Here is a 23,125-nt window from a genome sequence, read left to right as displayed (position 1 = left end):
TGTGGGGAGAGACCTGAAAGCATCACTCAGGTGAGACCCCTGAAGGAAACGAGAGGCCAGTGAACGGAGATTTTGCCCTAACAGTGGGCACAAGGAGAGGAATCGGAATTCCTGCTTTCAGAGAAACTCTAGGTAGGCGGACAGGTTCGAGGAACGAAATAAGCTCATGTGAAAGTCACAGAGCAGAGCTGCCGGATGTCCCACCTGTGTAGGACTGAGGCTGAGAAGTGGGGTGAGTGGGGAAGGGGTCCTCAGGAAGGGATTTCTGGACCAGAATTGCAGTTGCTAGGAGATGTCCTGTAGGCCAACGGTGAAAGCCCGGATCAGAGTCCTGCATCGGCATAAGTGGTTGATCTTGTAAGCTTTCTTATCACTCTGATTCCAGGCTCACCAAGATTCTCTAAGAACGACTTAAAAAAAATCCCGACTGCTATCATTCCCACTGATATAATCTTTGGGTTCTTTTGATTTTACCCAGCAAGCTGAAGAGGAAAATGAGCTGAGGAAAAAGCAGGAACAAGCACTCATGGAAAAACTCCTGGAGCAAGAAGCCCTCATGGAGCAGCAGGACCCAAAGGTGAGAAGTGCCTGTCCCCTGAGAGGTTCCTCCTGGGAGCGGAGGCGCTTGTGGCTCCCCGGAGCCACAGGAGAGGGGCACCGAGCCAGGTTTGCTTGGGAGCCTTACAGCTCCCTACTAGGGCTTGGAAACATGGCCCCTGGATTTGTTCTTCATTACTCTGTTCAGCCAACAGTGGAATGAGGCGAAGAGCATGTTTGGGTAGCATCTCCCAAGTTTACAGAGATCGGGCAGATATATAATGGGGCTGTTACCAGGTAACCTGATGGTTAACTCTTTAGTGTCCAGGGAAGGCTTCATGGGGTTGCCGTTGGTGCTGGTCTTGAGAGGTGGACGGCTTCGCTACAAGGAATGGGAGGGAGGAGTCCCTGGAGAAAAGCAGCCTGGCTGGCAAATCGGAGTGTTCTTCGTCATGATCCTCTGCATCAAAATTGAAACCGTCTGTGGTTATTATCAGCTGTCTCTTGTGGCCACAGGATCCAGCCTTCCCACTGCTACCAGATGGACTTTTGTGTGTGCTTCAGAGAAAGTTTGTTTTCGGCCCCGAAGCTTTCTGAGTTGTTCTCTGAGCAGAATGTTGGGAAGGCGCTATTTCTGTCTCTGGCTGAGGCTGCTTACTCAGTGATCGGGCACATTTGGACCAGTGGTGCTGGTCCCACTAATCTCTGCCATTTTTCTTTTGGCTCAGTCTCCTTCCCACAAATCAAAGAGGCAGCAGCAAGAATTGATTGCAGAATTAAGAAGGCGACAAGTTAAAGATAACAGACATGTATATGAAGGGAAAGATGGCGCCATTGAAGATATCATCACAGGTACAAGATACTTTCTCGTCGTGGCCCTTGGAGACCCCACTGATCTTACCCGTAGTGAGCTACCCGCACATCGTGCTTATGCTTTTGTCCAGGGTTTCCAACTTCTTCAGGTAACTTTATTCGGAGCCAGAGCAATATGGAGGGACTCCATGCTAGTGTTTGAAGCGTATTTATAGTGGCTGTGTACTGCCTGTCAGCCCCAGCACTCTCTGGCAAATCTGTTTTTCATGATCACTGGAACCTTGCACATTTCACCAGGCCCCGCCTTCTGATGGTTTTCCGTTGTCTTTGATTTGTTAGCCTGCTCCATTTTCTACTATGCGGCCACTCCTATCCAGGTGCCTGATTAATCAATACTATGGACAAGGCCCATGCAGGGCTGTGTACTTACCAGAGTGCAGAATGTTCCAGCATACTCTTTAAGAGCTTTTTTTCCCCTCCTTCAAAGTAGCTGAAGACCATAGGAAATCAGGAGCTGGTGCTTTCATTCTCGTGGGCCTGCAGGCTTCTAGCCCAAGGCTGTCAGCGAGTGGGGCCTCACCCGGCCTGGTTCTTGTCTGTTTAAGTTGTAGCCTAATGCTTGCTGCTTGAATCCGTTCTGTAGAGATTCTGATTCTCTTACAGATCAGGACAGTGATTTGAGCCACTACCTTGTGACCGTGGCCACTAGTGACACTCCTTTCTTGTTTGTTGCATATGAATACTGTTTATTAGTTTCCAAGAGACTTCAGACTTTTTTACTGTAGAAAATTTTAAAAATATCCATGCAAAAGTATAGAAAATAGTATGATGAGTTCCCATATGCTCATCACCTATTAATAATTTTTAGCTCATGGCCAGTCTTGTTACTTGTCTGCTTCTGCCTACCTCCCATTCACCAACCTCTAGGATTATTTTGAAGCAAGTCTAAGACATACAATTTCATCTGGTTGTATTTCTGTTTGCTTCAAAAGATAAGGACCCTTTAATAAAGCAAACAAATACAGCCATAGTACCATTATCACACACCTCCAAAACAACTTTTTAATATCAAATGTGCAGTCATTAGTCACATTTCCTCCCTTGTCCTCATTTTTAAGAAATATATATAACTTTTAGATTTTTGACTTATCATTTTTTTGTTAATAGTTCAGGCAGCATCATAAATAGGGATCGATCCCAAACTGCCAAAATCCCAATTTTTTCCCACAAGCTCAGACCCAAGGAAATAAAATAGGTAAATAAATCCCTAACAGGAAGTCAGTAAAGAGTTTCTGGCCCAGAGTAAAGCTGTCTCTATCGTCCGTGGATCGGTACATGGCCTGAGTGTGGCGCACACGTAATTGGTACACGTGCGTCTGCCCATGTCTCATTGTCACTCTGCAGTGACTTGCAGATGGCCCCCAGGACATCCCCCTTGTTTCGCCCCCCTGCTCGTTTCCCCCATAATGGCGGAGCAGCTCTGCTCTGAGCAAGACCAGGAACAGATCTTTCTGGGTAAGCACCTGTTAGGCTCAGTGCCCTAATGAGATTAACTTGTAGGGAGAGAAGCATCGAGCCTCACGTATTAAGAACTTAGAGTCCTTTTCCGTCATTCTGTTCTCCGTGTCAGTGACACCTGGCTTGTAAACTGAGTGAAATGTACAGTTTCTATTTGCCTGACCTAGTCGTTCAGCTTACCGTGGAGGGCGTATCAGTATATCTGCTTCTAGAGCAGGTTTTATGCTTTTTAAAACATTTTCCACCCACCAGTCCCCAGACTGAGCAACTCTTTTAGACTTTATGAACTCACTTGGATATATATTGCCTTTCCCTCCTTCCCCAGTCACTCCCCCCCACCCCCCACCCCTTCCCCAGGTATGATTAACAAAGCACTAACCGTGTACTAATCTGATAGATCTTGGCTTTCTACTCTCTGCTGTTTGTCTTATATGGCTGTCATTTTCAATGCAGTGCTGAAGACTGTGCCCTTTACTGCTCGCACCGCCAAGCGTGGCTCTCGATTTTTCTGCGAACCTGTTCTCACTGAGGAATACCATTACTAAACTATTACTCTTTCTCACCTGATACTCTTAAAAGGTTGCTACAGATTTTTTGACCTCTTATGCCCCTCTGTCTGTGCGTTCGGGCTGCCCAGTATGCTAGCATGGAATTGCCATCTCCACCATGTTAGATTGTGTGTTGCCTTCACCGCTGCATGGTTTTGCATTTCAGTCATTGCTGCTTACTCACTGCCACTTTCAGTATGTCTATGAATCCACACGACTATGGTGGTCTGAGTGTGTGGGAGTTGAATTAATAGAATTGCTTGCAGAAATTTTTAGAAAAACAGTGTAAATAGAGCACTACTACTTGGTAGTATTGGGACCAAGTAGGCTGTTATAAGACTTTTGGGCTAGTATCTTTGAACACAAAATGATAGTCATTAATAACAGTAACTACTGTACCTAACATTTGTTGAGCACTTGCTGTTTTGTCACGGGTGGTACAGCCTCCTTTCTGTTCTGAGTTAACATGCTTTGATGACAAAATGAGCTGTGTCCAAGTGCTCGGGAATGCAGCGTGCTCTAAAGCTGGAAACTGATTTGCAGAAAGAACTGTGAACTACACACGGTTGTAAATTGGGTCTTTCTTGACTATCTTACACCGTGTGCAGCCATCACCCACAGTGCAATGGAGCTAATGGGACAAGCGGACCTAGAAATCTGTGTACGTTGATACAGGCGATCCCTAGCTCTGTACTCAGCCTCCTCTCCTTCCGAGGGCCATGCCCACACTCAGTGGCATGTTGGAGCAAGGCTGTGAGGCAGAAAGTGAAAACAGGGGCTTTAGTTGCTCCCCATAGTCTTATCTCATTTGTGCTTCTTCACTGGGACTCAGTTCCGTGTCAAATCCAGGGCATTACTCTTGTGATGAGATCAGATCTGGACCTGCTTCTCTGGTCAGAATGGTGGCAACCAGAAACACTAATAGCAAAATCCTAGTCTCGGAGAATGCCACAAAACCCCAAACACCAAGAAGTAACGGCCTGCCCTTGGTTCCTGATGGCTGGATAAGAGACAGACTTCTCTGCAGTGCCCAGTCGATTAGCAAATGGACAAGGGAGGCCCATGTTCTGATTGGAAATAACCACTAACCCCCATGCTGAGATTGGCACGGAACGGGGTACCTGTTTTGATGGTGGCACTAGCTTTTCTGTGAATTGCACTTGTTATGTCAGTGAGGATCTCAGAGGACGCGGTGTGCTGTTGCGTACCCTGCAGTGTACTTACCCTCCAGTGCTTATTAACAAGGCGGGACACTGTCATCTACTCAGCTAATGTTCCTGTCAGCTTTGCTGCTGGACTATCCTTCTGGAGCCAGATTTCAAAGCAGCTTGGATTTGGGTGGACCGAGGGCTGGGTGGGAAGAGCCTCTCATCTTTCCCTCGTTTTATCTAACATCTCTTATATTAATGGCCTTCCCCTCTCTTCCTCTGTTGGCTAACATGCCGGGTATGTTAAGCACTAAGTTGAATTGCTTTCCATTTTCATCCCATTTTTACTTAACCATCATTTTGTGTTTTTGTTTTTTTTTCTGTTTAGCCTTAAAGAAGAATAATATCACTAAATTTCCAAATGTTCACTCGAGGGTAAGGATTTCTTCTAGCACACCGGTGGTGGAGGATACACAGAGCTGGCAAGCATCACTTTTTACTTAGCTTCCTCCTCTCTCTGTATGCAGCTCAGTGGTTTCAGTCTGTGGCTGAGGGGTAATACTGGTGAGAGTCTGAGCGGGGAGAAGTGTCCGTAACCTCGCGTTGCGGTGAGGCGAGGCAGAGCCTCTCTGTTGGACTCTTTCTGGCCTGCTTCCCTGTTACTAAGTGCGATGGCTTGGGCAAGGGTATTTGATGATGATCGAACTTGCTTTGGGTGCTAGGCTGTCCTTCCCCTACCCTTTTCTTGGCCTTCAAGTTAATGAGTTAACCTCTTTTGATCTGAAGAAGCTGAGGACACATCCTGGCCAGGGAACATACCCATATGGCCTCTGAAGAAAGATGGCGATCTTCAGGGCCAGTTTTTTTTAGAAGAGTCAGGCATCACCGAGCTACAAGTCACTGCCTATTCTTAGCCAGAGGTGGAATTCTGAACTTCCTTGACAACTCTGGGCCAGGAGGCAGAAGCCTGGATTAAGGCACACACGAGTAGTCTTCCCTTGAACTTAGAAGTAGGGCGGAGTCAGGGGACTATGCTGAACCAGAGAGCTTAGGTCTCAGCATTGACTTAGTTCTAGTCTGTTTTTGCCATGTGAAAATTTGGGCTCCGTGTTGCCAGGCCTTCCAGTTTTCCAAGGGAAGTCAGAAACCCTGGTTTTTATATTAATTATCTATGTAAAGATCAAGAAAGTGGACTTAAAAATAAAAGTTGGAGACCAAACATTCTGTAGACCAGATATGGCCCATTTGCACCATATTCAAGCTACTTAGTTGGTAAAGGGAAAAAGAAAGATTCGATCTGGTTTAATTCTGTTGTTTCCCACTTCTAAATATAGAATGTTTCCTAACAGAAGTTAATAATACTGAGTTAATGAAAGGGAAATATTGGAAATATATAGTAATTAAATAAAACAGAAAAAGTACACAGCCTGCCCTGACACTAAAAAGCAGCTTACCTGCTTGCTAGTGCAAAGCATGATTTCATACTGAAAATACTTAATAAAATTCCTTTGTTTAGCCCACTTTATTCCATTAGAACAGTGCCTCCTTGAGCCATATGCAGTGACTGATTCATTTACTCAACAAGGCTTTTTCTTTCTTTTTTTTAACATTAGGCATTTTAAAACATTCTGTACATTTGCAATAAAAACGGGAACATTTAGGAAGGCCCAATCAGCTTCTCCCTTCCAATGAGAAACAGGAACTACCTGTGGCAGGGGAGAATGGACAGGAATGGAGTATTATTTCGATTCAGTGATTATCTCTTTTAGTGGTTACATGAGCATTGTTTCTACTTCACAAAATAAAAAATGGACTTCAGTGAATATTAACTGAATAAAAATAATGGAACCTCTGCCTGCAAAGTAAGCATAGTGTCGTCTTTCCTTGATTAAAAGTGTGGGTAAGATAGGACAGGGCATTTGGCTTCTTAGATTTGCAGTTGAAGATTCATTGCAATTGTTGTTAATATTTAGTTTCTAGAAAAAAAGGATGAAACTAAGCCACAGCTTTTTTTTCCAATTGAAGAAATACTTCAAAATGAGACTTCAGCTAGACTCTGGCCAGTGACAAAAGCAACTGCCTCTCCTATATATTTTTCTTAAAGTTCCAGAATCACACCAGTATTACATCCTGATTTGTTTAAATATTGAGGGCAAAGTAGATGTCCTTGGCTCGAATAGTCAATGAATTTTGAAGGGCCTTGTTAGCTGACTCTTCTTCTACACAAGCTGCTTTGATTGGCTGCCAGCTGACTTTTGTCTTGCTTAGATGCAGGATACCGAGGTTGCAGGTCTCTCATTGGTGATCTTCTCTTTACAGATCTTAGAAACCAACCATACAGACGAGCCGATGCGGTGAGGAGAAGTGTCAGGCGGCGCTTTGATGATCAGAACATGCGTTCTGTTAATGGTGCCGAAATAACCATGTGAACCCAAGACCTGCCTGAATGAGTAGCGAGTGTGTGAATGAAACTCTCCACATGAACTTGATGTGCTACCATATAACTGCAACCTTGAACATTGATAAAATCTTCTAAGGGCTCAGATTTAGCAAACACATAGGAATTTAAAAATGACGGGCTCTCCTTTCAACCTTTGTTAACAAGTGCCTACAAGTGGAAGTACCTGCTCAGATTAATCAAAGCAATAGGGTTTGATTTGATTAGGTATCTTTTTACACCAGTATATTATCCAATTTTTTAACCAAAATGTAAATTTCGTATTACATTTGTTACCTGCCATTGTGACTGACCCACGATGGCACACCCTGGTTTCCTGATAAATTGTAAATAACGTGGATGTAATCTGCTCCGGGTTTTTCCTTTGCTGAGGTGTCTTAAGAATTTTGTGTTTTAGCCATACCCATCAACTTTGTATTTTAAAGGGCTTGCAGCATGGAAGAAGGAGAAGGTCCCATGATAGACTCCCGTCCATGAGCAAGCCTCAGCAAAGTACCAACAGGACGCATTGCGGTGGCACAGGATCCGTCACTCAACTCGTTATTGAGTGCTGCTGCTACTACTGCTACTTTCTGTGCTGGGGTTATGACGCCCCCTGAGGAGAGTTCACCAGGATGAATGCAAGGATGTAATGGCATACAGAGTTGTGTAAGACTTATTTGCAGTACTGTGTTCTTCAGCTAGAGGCAGCTTTAAAAAAAATAATGCAAATGTATTTATTAATTAGCACTAAAATGAACATCTCAGTAATCAGTAGTAGGATTTCTGAGGACTATTATGGGCCAATCCTGAGAAAAGAAATTGGTGCCTTGCTAGCCGGTGGTGGGGAAGCTCACTAGCTCTGTCAACAAGCATCAAGATTACTTCTGCTAGCTAGTAGTGTTAGTTACCCTAGCCTTATTCTCCTGACAATCGCAAGTTATTTTCCCCCTTATTCTTCCTCCTTTTCTAAATTGGATACATTTCGCATCACATTATCAAAGCTGAATTTTGGATTTCCCACATTGCTTTATGGGGAACTGCAATTAAATTGCTTGAAATATTCACATTGGGAGTAAGCTTACATGATAGGTAATGGGACTAAATGGCCAACTAAGCCACTGTTACTTTTCCTTCCTCTCTGGCAGGGCACTTGATCCATTCCAAAGTCAAAAACTGGACTAAAGCTAGTTTGTACTTTTCGTAATATACATTCTGCTTCTGGCTTACCTTCTTGGTACATTACATCAATATATTAATTGTAAAGTTTATTGTATAGTATTTAACCACTGAATCTTATTTTATGTTGTGCTTATGTGAGCTCCTTGGTGAAGGTCCCATTTTCCTTCGATAATGTGTAGTTATATGATCTCTTTTTAAATGTACAGATATTTTGCTATAAAATTGGTGCAGTTTTTTATGGTTTTTACACTTTAATTCCCACCTAAGCCTCTGGGTAATAATGTAAATATTGTTTAAAAATGCATCAGCCTGTGCTATACAATCTGAATGTTATTTTAACTTATAGGTTTTTTTTTAATATATATATTTAACTACAAGGACAGTTTAGGGATCAGTTACCACATTTCACTTTAGCATACCTATTTACAAAAAATTACTTTTAAAACTGCCACCTGCTAGCACATTTTCATAAATGTGTACTTTAAAAAGAACATGCCAAGCTTTTGTCTGTTGACTCGGCATTCATTTGTTGAGGAAAAAAAAAAAGCAATTTGACTACGAGCTACAAGTAGTTGGCCCTTATCACAAGCAGCTGTTTTCCAGAGCTCAGTGCCAATGAGCATATAGTAAAACAATTGCCTATTTATTAATCTACAGACAGACAATAATGTTGGCATGTTCTTTTCTGTTATTAATGGGCCTGCTTCTTAGCAATATTAGAAATGTTTTATAAAAAAGCAGTTCATGTTACTTTTCTGGTCTTTTCATGGCATATGAGCAAATAAACTATTTACACTACTACCCTGTAACATGTGATCTTTCAGCGGCATACTCTGGCAGAGGTGTTACTAGTTCTATGGCTTAAACTCAAGGTACAAACTCTTGGTCACTTGCTATGTGGAACATAGGAAATAGATTTTCATAGTGAGGGATACATCTCCAAAACTGTCCTTAATGATTCTATTGCTTCCAGAGAAGCACTTTTCTTTGGTGAAGACACTGCCTCCCCCCCAGATCTGTTCAGTAACAGGTCTGTTACATGAGGACTGCACAGGTAACCAGGTAACCCTGCAACCGACAGCCACATTGGTTGGCCAGGTACGTACAAGCCATTTGGCCTCCATTGCCCAAACATACTGATGTTTGTAGTGATAGAGAATTCCAAGCCCTCAGAAAAAAATTCTGTGCAAAATTCAGTATATTCTCTATAGGGGGAAGCAAGGAAATTTGATATATATATTTTTTCAAATGTTTTATTTTTGAGAGAGACAGCGTGAGCAGGGGAGGGTCAGAGAGAGAGGGAGACACAGAATCTGAAGCAGGCGCCAGGCTCTGAGCTAGCTGTTAGCACAAAGCCTGATGCGAGGCTCAAACCCATGAACCGCGAGATCATGACCTGAGCCAAGGGTGAATGCTCAACTGACTGAGCCACCCAGGCACCCCTGATATATATTTTTTAATGTTTGAGAGAAAGAGTGAGTGTGAGAGACAGAAATACAAAATCTGAAGGAGGCTCTAGGCTCTGAGCAAAGAGCCTGACACAGGGTTCGAACTCACAGATTGCGAGATCATGACCTGAGCTGGTTAGATGCTTAACTGACTGAGCAATCCAGGCACCCCTGAAATTCAGTATTTTAGACAGTCCCAGCTTCAAAACAACTTTCTTAGAGGGGCATGAGTTATTTAGTTGTTGTATTACGTTTTTGTTACCAATTCAGTGGTCTTCTCACTGCATCAGTTACACAATGTAGTTGAAACTTAATTTTATAGAGAAGGAAAAGTTAAAACCCATAGTAAAATTCTCTAGTTTGTGTCTTCATGGTAATAGAAATAAGATATTTTTTTAAAGTAGGCTTCGTGCCCAGCGTGGAGCCCAAGGTGAGGCTTGAACTAATGATCCTGAGATCAAGATCTGAGCTAAGATCAAGAGTTGGATGTTTGGGGCGCCTGGGTGGCTCAGTCGGTTAAGTGTCTGACTTCAACTCAGGTCATGATCTCATGGTTGGTGGGTTCGAGCCCCGCGTCAGGCTCTGTGCTGACAGCTCAGAGCCTGGAGCCTGTTTTGGATTCTGTGTCTCTCTCTCTGAATCTTCCCTGCTTGTGCTGTCTCTCTCGGTCTCAAAAATAAATAAATAAGCAGGAAAAAAAAAAAAAGAGTTGGATGTTTAACCACTGAGCCACCCCGATGCCCCAGAAATAAGATCTTTAATGTTTTACAAATTTAGAACATTTTCAAACCCAAACACCAGCAGTAGGTTCAAATGAGGTAGATATGGTAGGTTTAGGCCATTATATACCATTAATAATGTTTATCTTTAAAGTTTTAATGTTTTGATTTTTGAGAGCTTAAGTGTGGGAGGGGCAGAGAAAGAGGGAGGCACAGAATTCAAAGCAGGCTCCAGTCTCTGAGGTGTCAGCACTGACTCAGGCTTGAACTCATGAGCTCTGAGATCAGTGACCTGAGCTGAAATTGGGTGCTCAATGACTGAGCCACCCAGCTGCCCGTGACCACTTCTAAAGGATGCTTGCCCGTGACACAGAATTAAGTCTCCTGATTCCCCATCCCCAAAAGTCTAAGTTCTCCTCTACTAAAATTACACTGCAGTGAACATCCAAAGGGCCCTGCTGACTCTACAATGCTCGGCCCAGAACGGGACTTGATAGATCCATCACTGGCTGGTTCAATGTACTGGATTTTGTAAAATTAACTTTTTACGTTGGAAGATCTACTTTTGCAATAGGTTTACAATTCATATATCAATTAAGGCAATAAAACAGCTCTTTCTTAGCCCTAAGACATTTTTAAAATTATCAGAAATGTCTGCAAGGATGATTGGCCCAGTATATATGAAAGGATTAATCTTTTTAATTTCTCTTATAATACCTAATCTATTTTCAAGAAAAAAAATTGAAGAAAAAGTGCATCAAGTGTTGATAGACTTTCTTTGCTCTAATTTGTATAGAGAAAATCAAGTATCACACTGAGGAAACTGGGGGCATCTAGCCTCATAGCACACAACGCTGCGTAGGAGGGGTGCTTCAATGAAAAGGTTGACACAAATCCAATTTACTTAGTAAAAGATGTCATTTTTTCTAATAAATTATATTTATTTACAAAAGTCTAATTTTATATAACTATTAAGGTTCTTTACATCAGAACAATATATAAACAGAAGAGAAAATCTGGTAATTACAAACACAGAAAATAGAAACCTGTTCCTATTAATTACTCACCTTTCAGAACAAATCTTGTTTAGGTATAGGGAGGTAGGCAAGAGACCAAACCTACCAGTTTCAGGCAGGGTCAAAAAATATTTATAAATAGCACATTTTAGATACCCCAAGGAACAGCATAGAGGGACATCAAGAAATGGCTTAGCTGGATTCTGATTAGGCCGCCACTGTTTCGGTCTATGAATGAAAACTGGGGTGGGGGGTGGTTAGTTCCCCAGAAGTACACACATCAACAGGCCGTTACACCCGGGGCAATTCCCAGTCATTAGCAACAGGACAAGATGGCCTTGAAGTGTAGATCCTGTGGAGTCCCAAAAGCAGTTTTTATGTAGCAAGTTTGAAAAGCACAGAAAATCTACTTAAGGAGCTTCTGTGAAGGAGACCAGCTAAATGAAATGGAGAGAAGGAGGGAGTGTATAATTGGAGCCAAATTTTCTCACTTCCCAAACCTCATTGTTTTGTTGGATGTAGGCTGAAATGATTAGTTCTGTTTAGAATATAGGAAATTTTGCTGTTGTTCGCAGCATGGCCTTTAACCAAAGACTAACTTTGATCTACCTAAATGTTCCCCTTAAATAGAAATTACTACTTTTGAACTACTAAAATATTAACTTATGAATATGAAAAAAGCGGTTTCAAATCACGAGGGATTTCCTTTCCTTCTCAAAACCACACGGACGTTACATGTACTAACACGCTTTTGGGAATTTCTGTATAAAAATTACAAGGTATAATCACCAGAGCTTGTTCTCAGTGCAGTTCAGTTGTGTATGCGGCTTTACTTGTGGTCTAGTATAGTTTATTGCAGGAGGCTTTTCCGAGCACTATGATGCAGAGGCTGGGTACCATGACTGCTGGGTAAGTCTGTCAACTAAAATTTTACATTCAATGTATGCCTACTGCGTGCCAGGCACTGTTCTAATCCACAGGCTATCGCAGGTAATGACACAAAAATCGCTGTCCCCCACGAACTTGACTACCATTTAAGTCCAAACAACTGAAAAACTTAAGAGCAAGGTAAGAATCATTAGACTGAAATATGCTGTAATGCCTATTTAGAACGCAGTTCCATGAAAAACTACTCATGACATTTTGCTTTCCTGTTATGTAAAGTGAGTACAGTTTTACCTAGAAAATGTAAAAGAATTAAAAGTGTACCTGGTACTGAGAGAGAGCCATCCCAAGGGAAAAGAAGCAGCCTGCTGCTTAGGATACAAGGAATTAATGTGCTTTGCCTCGTGTTGCTTTTAGAAATGTTTATTTGGTTCCTTAGTTTTATATTTTACATTTAAATTACATTAATACTCAAATATTCTATAAACTTAACGCATTCATCACTCTTCCCTGGGTACTATTTGATTAGAAACTGTTCTCTCTCAATTAGCATCTCAACTATAAAAGAAAAATCTTTTTATAAGGCTACCCCTTTCTGGATGCAAAGAGAAAAGTGGCTGCCTAGTCAGCACTGAATTGACTATTAACACTGGAAGAAAACCAGGATCATCTAGGCAAATGCTCTGTAACACAGGACAAAGGCCCTTTGAAAAATAATTATGGACCCTCTTTCCAGAAAAATGTACAAAGATGTTCCAGTGTTTACATTTTTTTTTTACTCCATCAATGCATTAAAGCCTTACTAAGCTAGGCCATTTTTATTTTATAGTTGTATGAAATGAGGCCCAATTAGCAAAAGTCAAGCTGTGACATTTTGATTATTTTCAAATTCACTGGTAGAGAAGTTTTTATTGTTGAAAAACATGACTAATCTATATGCTGAATCTCATGGGTAATTATGAAATATTCTTGCTGTGTTACTAAAAAAAAAAGGTAGGGACCATTGCTTTTATTTAAAAGCATTATTTAAATATGAGAAAGTGCAAAGAATTCATCATACTCGACTAAGTTAACTTTTCATACAAATTCAATTTTCCCACATAGGAATTACTGGACTCTAAGAAAAAGAAAATATCAAATAGTTGAGATTCTGACTTTACTATGATATTAAATACATTAGTAAATTTAATCCAGATTCATTAATATTGATGTTACAGAGGGAAGAAAAAGCCTCATTTACTTGAGTCTGATGTTTAACTGCAAAGTATAAATTTCCCTCATCTGAAAATAAACATACTTCCCTGTTTGAACGTGTGTTCCAAAAGGAGTTTGGACAAATCTGCTTAACTCTAAGAGAACCAATATTCTAAGACGTTTCAGGTTGTAGCAGACTGAAAATTTAGAAAGCTAATCTAATAAGTGAAAAATATTCACATAGAATTCTTGCTGTAACAAAATCTTCTACCACCTGTGCTTTCAGATTATACAGTATCTTTTTGGTAACTAAATCCCATCTGATGGGATCATTTAGTGTAGACCAGGATTAAAGTCACTTCGATTATATCTTTTACAATAAGGATATATTCTGAATTGCAGTTTATTCAGTAGTTTTTAGGTCAAATAATTTTCATGGGTGAACTGTATAGAGAAACTTGAATTTGTATTGTAGGGATCTGAGGTGATAAGGTCTCTCCAAGAAATACAGAAATCTATTTTGAGGACATGCTAAAACATTATCAATAGCATTTTATTTCAATAGAAAAATTAAAACTTAAAAAAGTCATCATTCATGGAATTAAAGTTTTACAGATTCTAAATTCTCTTGTGAAACACCACTAGTACTTCTGATTTACCACCGACTTACATGTCAAGTGTTTGACATGATTAGCGATATTAACTATCATTATGAGACGTCTGAAAATTAAATCTAGGCAACTCCCTATTGCCAAAGTTGTTATATGTTTTGGTTCTAAGCTACAATAAGAGACTAACCCTCAAGCAAGTAACTTGATTACTTCACATATTCTAAGGACAGTGATTTTTGTTTCCACAGCAGAAAGATGACTTGGCGGAGTAGAAACAACTTCCCTGTTCCCTTTTACTTGAGGCTTTCAAGAGTGGATGGTAGGTTTAATTGAAACCGTGGTCAGGGATGGGAGAGGGGTCCTGGTTATGGCATCAGAATGGTGACGGAAAAACAAAATGGACTTTTTTTCCTTCTAAATCCCAACTTGAAACAGGATTGCTCCAAGTGTCCAAAATAAAAAAATACATAATGTCAAAGACTATGCTAAAGTTTACTTATTTAAAAAAAATCTCCTGCACTGAAGGAAAATAGTGTAAATTACATTACCAACTTTCAAAACTTAGCACGTAAAGATTCTAGCTTCAAACCATTGTCTCTCTAAAGTTTTCTATAGGACATTGATAGACCAAAAACAAATTATAGGGGCTTCAAATGTACTGATTTATAATATTCTTAAATATTAATAAGGGAAAGTAACCTAGCTATATGGGTAAGATGAAGCAAAATTTCAAGGATTTAATATCTTGAAATGATCATACAATTTTCTTAGAGTTGAGTAGTTTAAGTAGAAATAAATACTAGTACACACTAGAAGAGAAGGTTTAATAATTGATAAAAATGTACAAAAATATTCAAATCAGAAATGCTTTAGAATGTGTACCACGAAGTCAATACTTCTCAGTGAGCAGGGAAGATAAAAGACTTCCTCAGTGAAAAAAAGCAAGAGAAAAGATTGGATTAAAAAAAAAGACAAAACTGTTAAAGAAAATGTTTAAGTCAACATTGATTTTTGTTTCAGACAAGGATATTGCAACTATCACTTAAAGTTTGGTGGCACATTCTTTAGTAGGTCCTTAAGGCAAATATATTTAAACTAATTTACAATTTGATTTGATGTTAACTTTTTAAACATCACCTCAAAATAATGCCCTCACGACAGCCTTTTTAAAATGTATTCAGATGTTTCATAAAAAATAATGGTGGCTTTATTATAGTAGTGCTCATTAGCACCACTATAGTTAAGGGTCTACCAGGTTTCCATTATGAACACCTATTTCTGAGTTCACCATAAAAGATCATATCAGTTTTTAACCAGTTGGGTAGTGCACAAAAAAGCAGTTTTATCAGTTGCTGGTGCTTTTTTTGTACTACTAAATATCAAAAAAATTGTTCATTATATCTTCAAAATCCAACTTCTATAAAGTAAATCAAATCGCCTCATGACTTAGACTTCAGAACAAAGTAGAGACACCTGCAGTTATCAGTAAATTGCCACCTTTAATCCATCCTGCAGTGCCCTATGAAAGGGTCTCAGAAAGACAGTTATGACCGTATGAAAATATGATTCTTGATACAGAATCAAAAGTTATTTTCAATTTCCTTTGCTTTTATAAAGTCCACAATAACAATACTTAAATGCACTTTTTTTCCTGTGATATAATTAAAACCCAGTGTTATTTCAATTGAACTTTTAAAATAGAGTCCCTGGTCTGAATTAGACTTTAAATCATACTGTAAACATATATTTGGTATAATTTATTGATCATCATCCAGTTGCTCCAGAAGGGTCCTTCTGCGCTTTTCCAATTCCCCTTCACTCAGCTCACTGCCAGAAGTGTCCCAATTCCCCTGAAAAGACATTGGACACAATTTTATATTTAATGCCAGTATTCAAAACATTGAGTAGTAGTAAATCTTTGAAAAAGGAAATCCAAAATTTATAAGGATTCTTCTCCACAGCAAGCAACCCATCACACGGTTTAAGGACTGACCTCTTTCCCAAAAATCTACCACTGAGCTGCTGACTACTCCCTGGTTACTTTAGGGGAGATAGAAGAAACTTTTACACGGGTTACTTTTCCTTCCGGTTATACCACTGAGTATGAAACCTCTTGTTTCCACTTAATGGAAGCCAGGGGTGAGGGTGGGGGTTCATTACCTAAGGCACTATATTCCTTCCTAATTTTGCAGACTTTAGGTCATCTCAGTAAGTGTTTTATATTACAGAAAAGTGTTACGCTTTAAGGATACTATCCTCAGATAAACATGTAAGATTTATGACCAGGACAATAGTAGGTTAAAAAACAACTCAAAAAATAAAAATATCTGTGAAGAACCTTTAGAAAGTGGATAGTTTACCTATTCTCCTTCCCTTCAGAGATTTCATTTAACTTAACTTATTACAAAGAAAAACTGTTGAGATGCTAATAAATAGCTTAATCTTCACTCTTCACCAAGGATGCTCATCAGACTCACCATGGCAGCTTTTATTTAATTTTTTAACGTTTGAGTGAGAGAGAGACAGAGCAAGAGAGCAAGCATACAAGTGAGGGAAGGGCAGAGGGAGGGGGACAGAGCATCCACAACGGGCTTTGTGCTGACAGCAGGGAGCTCAATGTGAAACTCGAATCTGTGAACCGTGAGATCATGACCCAAGCCAAAGTTGGATGCTTAGCCTACTAAGCCACCCACGTGCCCCCACCAGGGCAGCTTTTAAAAAGAATCTCCATATCAACTGAATTAGAATATCCAGAGGGAGAAGCAGGGTGTTTATCTACACAGTTTAAACTCTCCACAGGTGGATTCAAAGGCATTATTCCTGCTAACTCCCCAGTATTTGTGGAAGGAATAAGGCATGTGTTGCTGTACTGTCATGTATGTATACACACACACATACATATATGGGAAACTAAAAAACTATGCAGTTTGATGTTAAAATGTTAGCCTTGTAGTTCTTTCCTATCCCTTTGCCCTCACCTCTTCCCTCACAATGATTACTCCTAAAAGTTACTGGAATGCTAACTTTTGAAACTGAATTTAATAGTAACAACTGTGCACACCTAGCAGGAGAACTCTGGAAATGAGTCTTTTATATTCTTTAAAAAATCAGATAGAAAATGTACAGTAGTACTTCTTAGAACTTACAAAGTAGATCATATCCTTTCTTAGTGGGTTAAAACAAGCATGGAAGACTTAATTTTTGAGGAATATAAAATTTAGGACACTCCCATCAGTTCATTCATAACCACATCTTAAGAGAATTATTTTGTGTGAAAGAAAGTTAATTGAAGTTCCATTGTTTTCTTCAGTGGTAGCCAACCTACAAAGTGTCTATTTACGGTCATAATTTTAACTGTGGATTCCACTTTTATATTGTGAAAACACAAGTATGAAATAATTCTGAATACTTACAGAATCCTTTCCAGTCTTTTTCTTAGGTGATTTGTGTTTTGATTCTGATCTTTGTCTCGTTCTGTCTTTTTCACTTTCTCGGTCTTTTTCTTTCTTATCCTTGTCTCGCTCGGCATCCGACTCTGGAGAGTCCTGTGTAAATAAAAACTAATGTTAACATTTTGATGAAGATACCATTCATTTTTTAATATCTCTGTATAAGTAATATTTAAGAACATCCATATATTATAGGTGTGTTCCTAGTGTGAAATCTGGAAGGTCTTTCCTTTGGGAAGGATGACATTCTAATAAAGGAACATCATAAAAGAGCTTTACTAAATTAGAGAAGAAGGCACACAAGATTGGATTTTACCTATTACACAAAATGTAAACATTACATCTTCTACCAACCCAAATGAAATGTTCAAATATGTACACAAGATGCTGTGATTAATCATCGATTAGGTTGACTGTAAAACAATTCTCTCCTCAAAACTGCAACTGACAAGTAGGATTTAAAGTATACTGTCACCACCTACGTAAGTGGTCCTGAATTACTTACATACAAATTTAAGTGAACAGCATGAAGAAAAACATCACTCAACACATACTTATATTCTGAAAAAGGTCCTTGCATGTATCTTGATGCATATGTAAAATTGAGAATGAGAATCAGAGGAAGTGGTCGAACATTTAAATTTGTGATTCTCACCACAGCTACAACACACACACCTGGGTCTTTCTCTAAGATTCCTTTTAAAAAGCCAGAGTGGGAATCTTCACGCTGATGGGTGTATGTGTGTGTGTTTTTAAGGATTGCTAGAAGATTTATAGATTGTCTTCAATTTTTCTTTAAAATTCCTGAGTCGGGGTCCACCTGACTGTTTTGAACTAGCAGAAAAGATTTCTATTGCTACTAAACAAGTTAAGGGTGAATGCCTACGTGTAGTATAAAAAATTAAAAATTTGCTTACAGATTTATGTCTCCTCTTCTTGCTTTTCTTCTTATGTTTTTTTGACTTCTTATAACTTCTCTCTAAGTGACATAAAAAGAAAACGTCAGAATTTGAGGACATCCGAGTGCCAATGATTCTAACCAAGTGAAAAGATACACTTACCAGACTCAGCACTAGAAGAATGTTCTGAAGCAGACCGAGACTCTGATCGCTGTCTTTTTTTCTTTGAATGGCTATCATCATCATCTGAATCTGACCCCTACATAATACACATAATTTCATTCATAATGTTGCTAACAAAAATTTCAATACATTTAGGGTGCCTCAATAAACTTTCTTACCGATCTAGAGCGGGAACGTTTCCTGTGATGTTTTTTGGATTTTTTAGAATGCTTCTTGTTCTTTGAATGATGATGCTGACATTCATGCTACAGGGGCAGAAAGAAAAAGGATTTCAAAACTTTACATTAGATAGCTCATAAAGAATTTTGAAATGCTATACAAGTAAGTTATTAGTAAAAATCTCATTTGTTTTGCCCATTTAGGACATAGTTCTTGAAACTGCGAAGAATTAGCAATGTTCTGTTTCTTCCGAATCATCCTTCCTGTACCCACTCATTTCACTATCTAAACATGGCAAAGTATTAAGAAAGGTGTCCTTCTTAGAGGAAAGAGTGGTGTGCCTTAGTAGAGATACCGCATACACTCCAGACAAGTATAATCTGCAGAGCAGTCCTGCTTTCAACAACAATGAAATAAAACTGCGTTGAGACATGGTTTTTCTGATGAATCTGGCTTTGTTCAGCAAGCTAGGATTGGCACCACGAACAAACTACCTCAGAGCCATCTTTGAACTAACATGAATGAGGTTAGTCTCAGAATAAAGCAAAATCTATTCCTTTTTCTCTGCACCTACGGGCATTCACTTCCTAGTCAAACTTAAGAGCTCCAAAGGCAATCTAAGTCGAACACCACATGAAATCAGAAAAGTAAATCTCTTTGTGGATTTTAACTCTTCAATGCTGCAGTAAAAGCTCCTTGCCTCCAACCTATCTATGGCTTTGAAAATAATTATGCTTCAGTTTACAAGTAAGCGGAAATACAAAAGATTTGGCTCAAAAGGGAAGCTCCTTTTACTTGATCTCACTGAATGTAATTCTTTCTCCTTTTCTAACTCAAAGGCTCAGACTACTAGTGTGCCAAAACTTATTCCAACGTGATTGGCTCCTCCCTCTGCTACCATCTTCAGCTCCATTTATGGCCTCCCGACTTTACTCCCAGCACAGATCACCAGAGAAGCCTGCTGATGATTATGGAACTGGGGGACAATGCTAAAACACTAGCTAAAGCAGAGCTGCTCACGGTTAATTCTATTGTAGCACTGGAGAACCTTGTTTGATTGACTCCGATGCCAGCAATTGTGACATTCTGAATTTCTCACACAAGCCCCCAGGAATGCAGATGCTGCTGCTCTAAAACACACTTTGATTAGAAAAGATCTAGAGGCTTCTAGGACTAAATTGAAAGGCAGCTGGGAAATAATAAAGGTGCATGTGGATACATGTTAACGGAACAAACTGTTGTCAACACAGATTCATCAAAAACAAGAAATCTAAAGAAACACTGAATAATTAAGTAACCTGCAGTGTCCAATGATCATAACACTCAACACTCTAATGTTAAATAACTTCCAGCTTTTCAGCATGTTCTAAAGATCACTTTACTAACTGCCAAGATAGGGTTGTTAAAAGCACTGACACTAGAATCAAACAGCCCGGGGCCGAATCCTTTCCTTGCACATTACTTCTCTTTACCTCAGTTTGTTCATCTATAACTTCACAAAGTTGTTGTGAGGACCCACTTCATACATGTATTTGTAGAACCATTAGAACAATGGCCCCACAGAGGCACCAAATATTATTATTTAGCATTACTGGTCAATGTAGCATATTTATTATATACACATACCTAACTGAAATCTTCATCAAAATACTCATATTCTGCTAATGGAGTAACTTACTACTTACTCCATTATTTTCCAGACCACCCTGAACATTCAACACATCTTACAGTGTAATATTTGAAATGTGTGCTTAAAAAGCTGTTCAAATTTTCTTTAGGTGTCCCGGTCATTCTAGGATGCTGCTAAACCGCTGCCACACAGTAAAAATACAAAACAAATATAAGCTGTCTCTAAGAACAAATCTTTATATTCACATGCAAGCTCAGTTCCCTTGACTTAAAGGCAGTTTGTTTGGAAAAATCAATTCTTTAATCATCTTGGGTAATGACATTTATATAGAGGCAGTATAAGTTAAGAAACATACTTTAATCTTTTAATACTTTTATATATATTGTAATAGTCGACATAATTATGAGAATACTAAAATTACCTCAAGCACATGCATAAAATCTTTAAATATTCGTTTTCTTTCAGACTCTAGAGTTATGTCCTCAAATGCAGGCTCTTTTACAAATCTCTCCCGGATCTGAAAAATTCAGATATTGAACACATACATAAATACCAAGAAGAGTATCCCAGTATGACTAAAAAGAATCACAACAGCAAGTGGTAACTATCGACAGCCTCGTCCCCCCAAATCCTATTTCTTTTCCTCTGAAGTCCAAACCATTTTAATAAATATTCCTAAATGCAGGGTGAGAGCTGACTTTACACTTAGAAAACATTCTCAATATATTTAATTTATTTTCTACAAATAACGTCAACTTGTTTTGGGGGCTATGAGAAGGCAACTAAAAACACTTCTGTCTTCAATTGTAAAGGAAACGAATCGTTAGAGAGATTTCACAGTTATACCTACATCTTCCCAGACGGCATCCAGCTCTATTGGAGGAGTAGCCTGTTTCAACATACTCTTAAATGCAGATTCTTTTCGTTTCATCTTCCGAGCCTCCTCTTTTTCTCGTTCACGTTCACGGGCTTCTGCTTTTTCTAGTAACTTTTAGAAAATCATATTTAATCAGTTACAATAGTACAACTGAAATAATTCATTATTAATTCGAACATTCTCCCATCATATATAAGTTATGGGCCAATTTATAGTACCAATTAATTTGAACAAAGGAAACTTCATCATCATTTATTTTCTTTTACTTTACTCTGAAAGACTCAGTAAAATCATATTCCCTTATTTCAGTAACTTACAGCTTAAATACTTAGTTTTTTAGTACAAACCTAAAGTTAGTAAAGATGATAACTCACACTATTGAAAGCCAACTTAATATTCCCAGCATCTAATGTGGTTGATCTTTTAGTTGAACTGATTATGGCCACAAAGTCTTCAAAGGTAGTATTTACTTCAACTACAAATCCTTTATCCTAGGAAAGAGAAATCCTGTTAACACTAATGATACATACAAATCAAAGAAACACAGTATCAATTTTTAAAATATACTACATATTGACAATAAATAGTAAGTACTGTTTACCTTTAGAATGTCTTTTATGATCTTCTTCTCATCATGATAACGCGCTTTAAGATCCTCAACATAAAACTTGAAAAGGTCAAGTGCAGTTGATCCTAATGAAAAAACTAAAGAAGTCAAAAGCTAGCTCTAACCAAAGAGCTGCAATTACTTTTTTGTTTATAAAACAAAATAAAGCACCCCTCCATTCCCCAACACAACCCCCTGCTTCTCTGGCCCATTCCAACTACTATCATAACCATAAACAGGGAAAGAAAACAATCTCACCCGGTTGACCAAGCATATTAGTGAATCTGATGTCGGAACTAATGGTGGGGTACAATTCCATCCAAGACGACATAGAATGCAGTTGTCCATGTTCATGGAGTTCATCTAAAAATATCTGGGGAGGGAAAACCCAACACCACCAAAACCTATCACACTCAAATATCATCTTCAAGGACATTAGAAATATTACTGTAATATGAAAACACTTTAAAAACAGCAATATTTGAAACTCTTGTAGCAACATATCACAAAAATGTTTAGGTACAAAGAATACTTGCTCTCCGATGAAAGTAAAATCTGCTTTTAGGCAAAAAACTCTTTTGTACTTCAAAGAAAAAGATCTTTGAAAAGCTACATTATTTTTCCAAGGTTTGATTTATTGTCCCTTAAGATGGACATTTCAATGTCTTCTGTATTAATTTTATATCTCAAGACTAAATCTTTATAAGCTTATTCCAATTCGTTCATTATCTTTTTCTGTTTTTTTGATTTTCAGGGTAACATTAAAACTTTTAGACTCAGCAATTTTCACATTTCCTGCTTTCCCAAATCCATAGGGAGTTTAATTCTAGAACAAAGGTCTCTAAAGAACTATGGCCACAACCTGCCCAACTATGGCCCAAAATTCTGCTTCTGCAACTACTACACCTACGCTGTTCAATATAGTAGACCCAGGTCAAATATAGCTTCTAAGTACTTGAAAGATAGCTATTCTGAGTTGAGATATGCCAGCAGTATATAACTGACAATGATTTTGAAGACTACTAAAGCATATCAATTTTTAAAAATACTGATTCCATCTAAAATAATATTTGATATATTAAAGATTACTGAAATACCAATGTAATATGCTGAAACCAGTTATAGAAACAGTAATCAGAAATCATAGCTATACTTTAGGAGTAAAAGACCCACCTGGACTTTATATCAGGATTTCCCTCTTACATACTCCAGTCCCAGTACTGACATAGTAATTTCTATGACCCAGATTTCCTTATTTTTATCGT

General features: G+C 38.8%; 2 protein-coding genes across 16 annotated transcripts in view; one reads left to right on the top strand and one right to left on the bottom strand.

Moving 5' to 3' along the window:
* FMNL2 (formin like 2) overlaps positions 1-8,984 on the top strand; it is a 307,011-nt gene extending 298,027 nt beyond the window's left edge. For 2 of the 5 annotated variants that reach the window (XM_029934582.1, XM_029934586.1), the window contains 3 exons: positions 479-577; positions 1,266-1,389; positions 6,884-8,984. In XM_029934582.1, coding sequence (XP_029790442.1) covers positions 479-577; positions 1,266-1,389; positions 6,884-6,993 — 333 coding nt within the window. In that variant the 3' untranslated portion in view covers positions 6,994-8,984. Of the gene's footprint in view, positions 1-478; positions 578-1,265; positions 1,390-3,321; positions 3,448-4,952; positions 5,047-6,883 lie in introns of all 5 variants that reach the window. The other 3 variants (XM_029934585.1, XM_029934583.1, XM_029934584.1) reach the window with 3 other exon arrangements.
* A 5,875-nt stretch (positions 8,985-14,859) lies between these two features.
* Positions 14,860-23,125, bottom strand: part of PRPF40A (pre-mRNA processing factor 40 homolog A) — a 52,770-nt gene continuing 44,504 nt past the window's right edge. For 4 of the 11 annotated variants that reach the window (XM_029934573.1, XM_029934563.1, XM_029934566.1 and 1 more), the window contains 10 exons: positions 22,119-22,233; positions 21,855-21,958; positions 21,628-21,744; positions 21,227-21,364; positions 20,798-20,893; positions 18,746-18,832; positions 18,567-18,663; positions 18,423-18,484; positions 17,470-17,601; positions 15,814-15,906 (listed from right to left, as the gene is read on the bottom strand). In XM_029934573.1, the coding sequence (XP_029790433.1) occupies positions 15,814-15,906; positions 17,470-17,601; positions 18,423-18,484; positions 18,567-18,663; positions 18,746-18,832; positions 20,798-20,893; positions 21,227-21,364; positions 21,628-21,744; positions 21,855-21,958; positions 22,119-22,233 (1,041 nt within the window). Of the gene's footprint in view, positions 15,907-17,469; positions 17,602-18,422; positions 18,485-18,566; positions 18,664-18,745; positions 18,833-20,797; positions 20,894-21,226; positions 21,365-21,627; positions 21,745-21,854; positions 21,959-22,118; positions 22,234-23,125 lie in introns of all 11 variants that reach the window. The other 7 variants (XM_029934564.1, XM_029934565.1, XM_029934568.1 and 4 more) reach the window with 3 other exon arrangements.

The sequence above is a fragment of the Suricata suricatta genome, chromosome 3 (assembly GCF_006229205.1).
Source record: "Suricata suricatta isolate VVHF042 chromosome 3, meerkat_22Aug2017_6uvM2_HiC, whole genome shotgun sequence".
In the NCBI taxonomy this organism is placed as follows: Eukaryota; Metazoa; Chordata; class Mammalia; order Carnivora; family Herpestidae; genus Suricata; species Suricata suricatta.
This window is presented reverse-complemented; position numbering and strand designations above follow the sequence as displayed.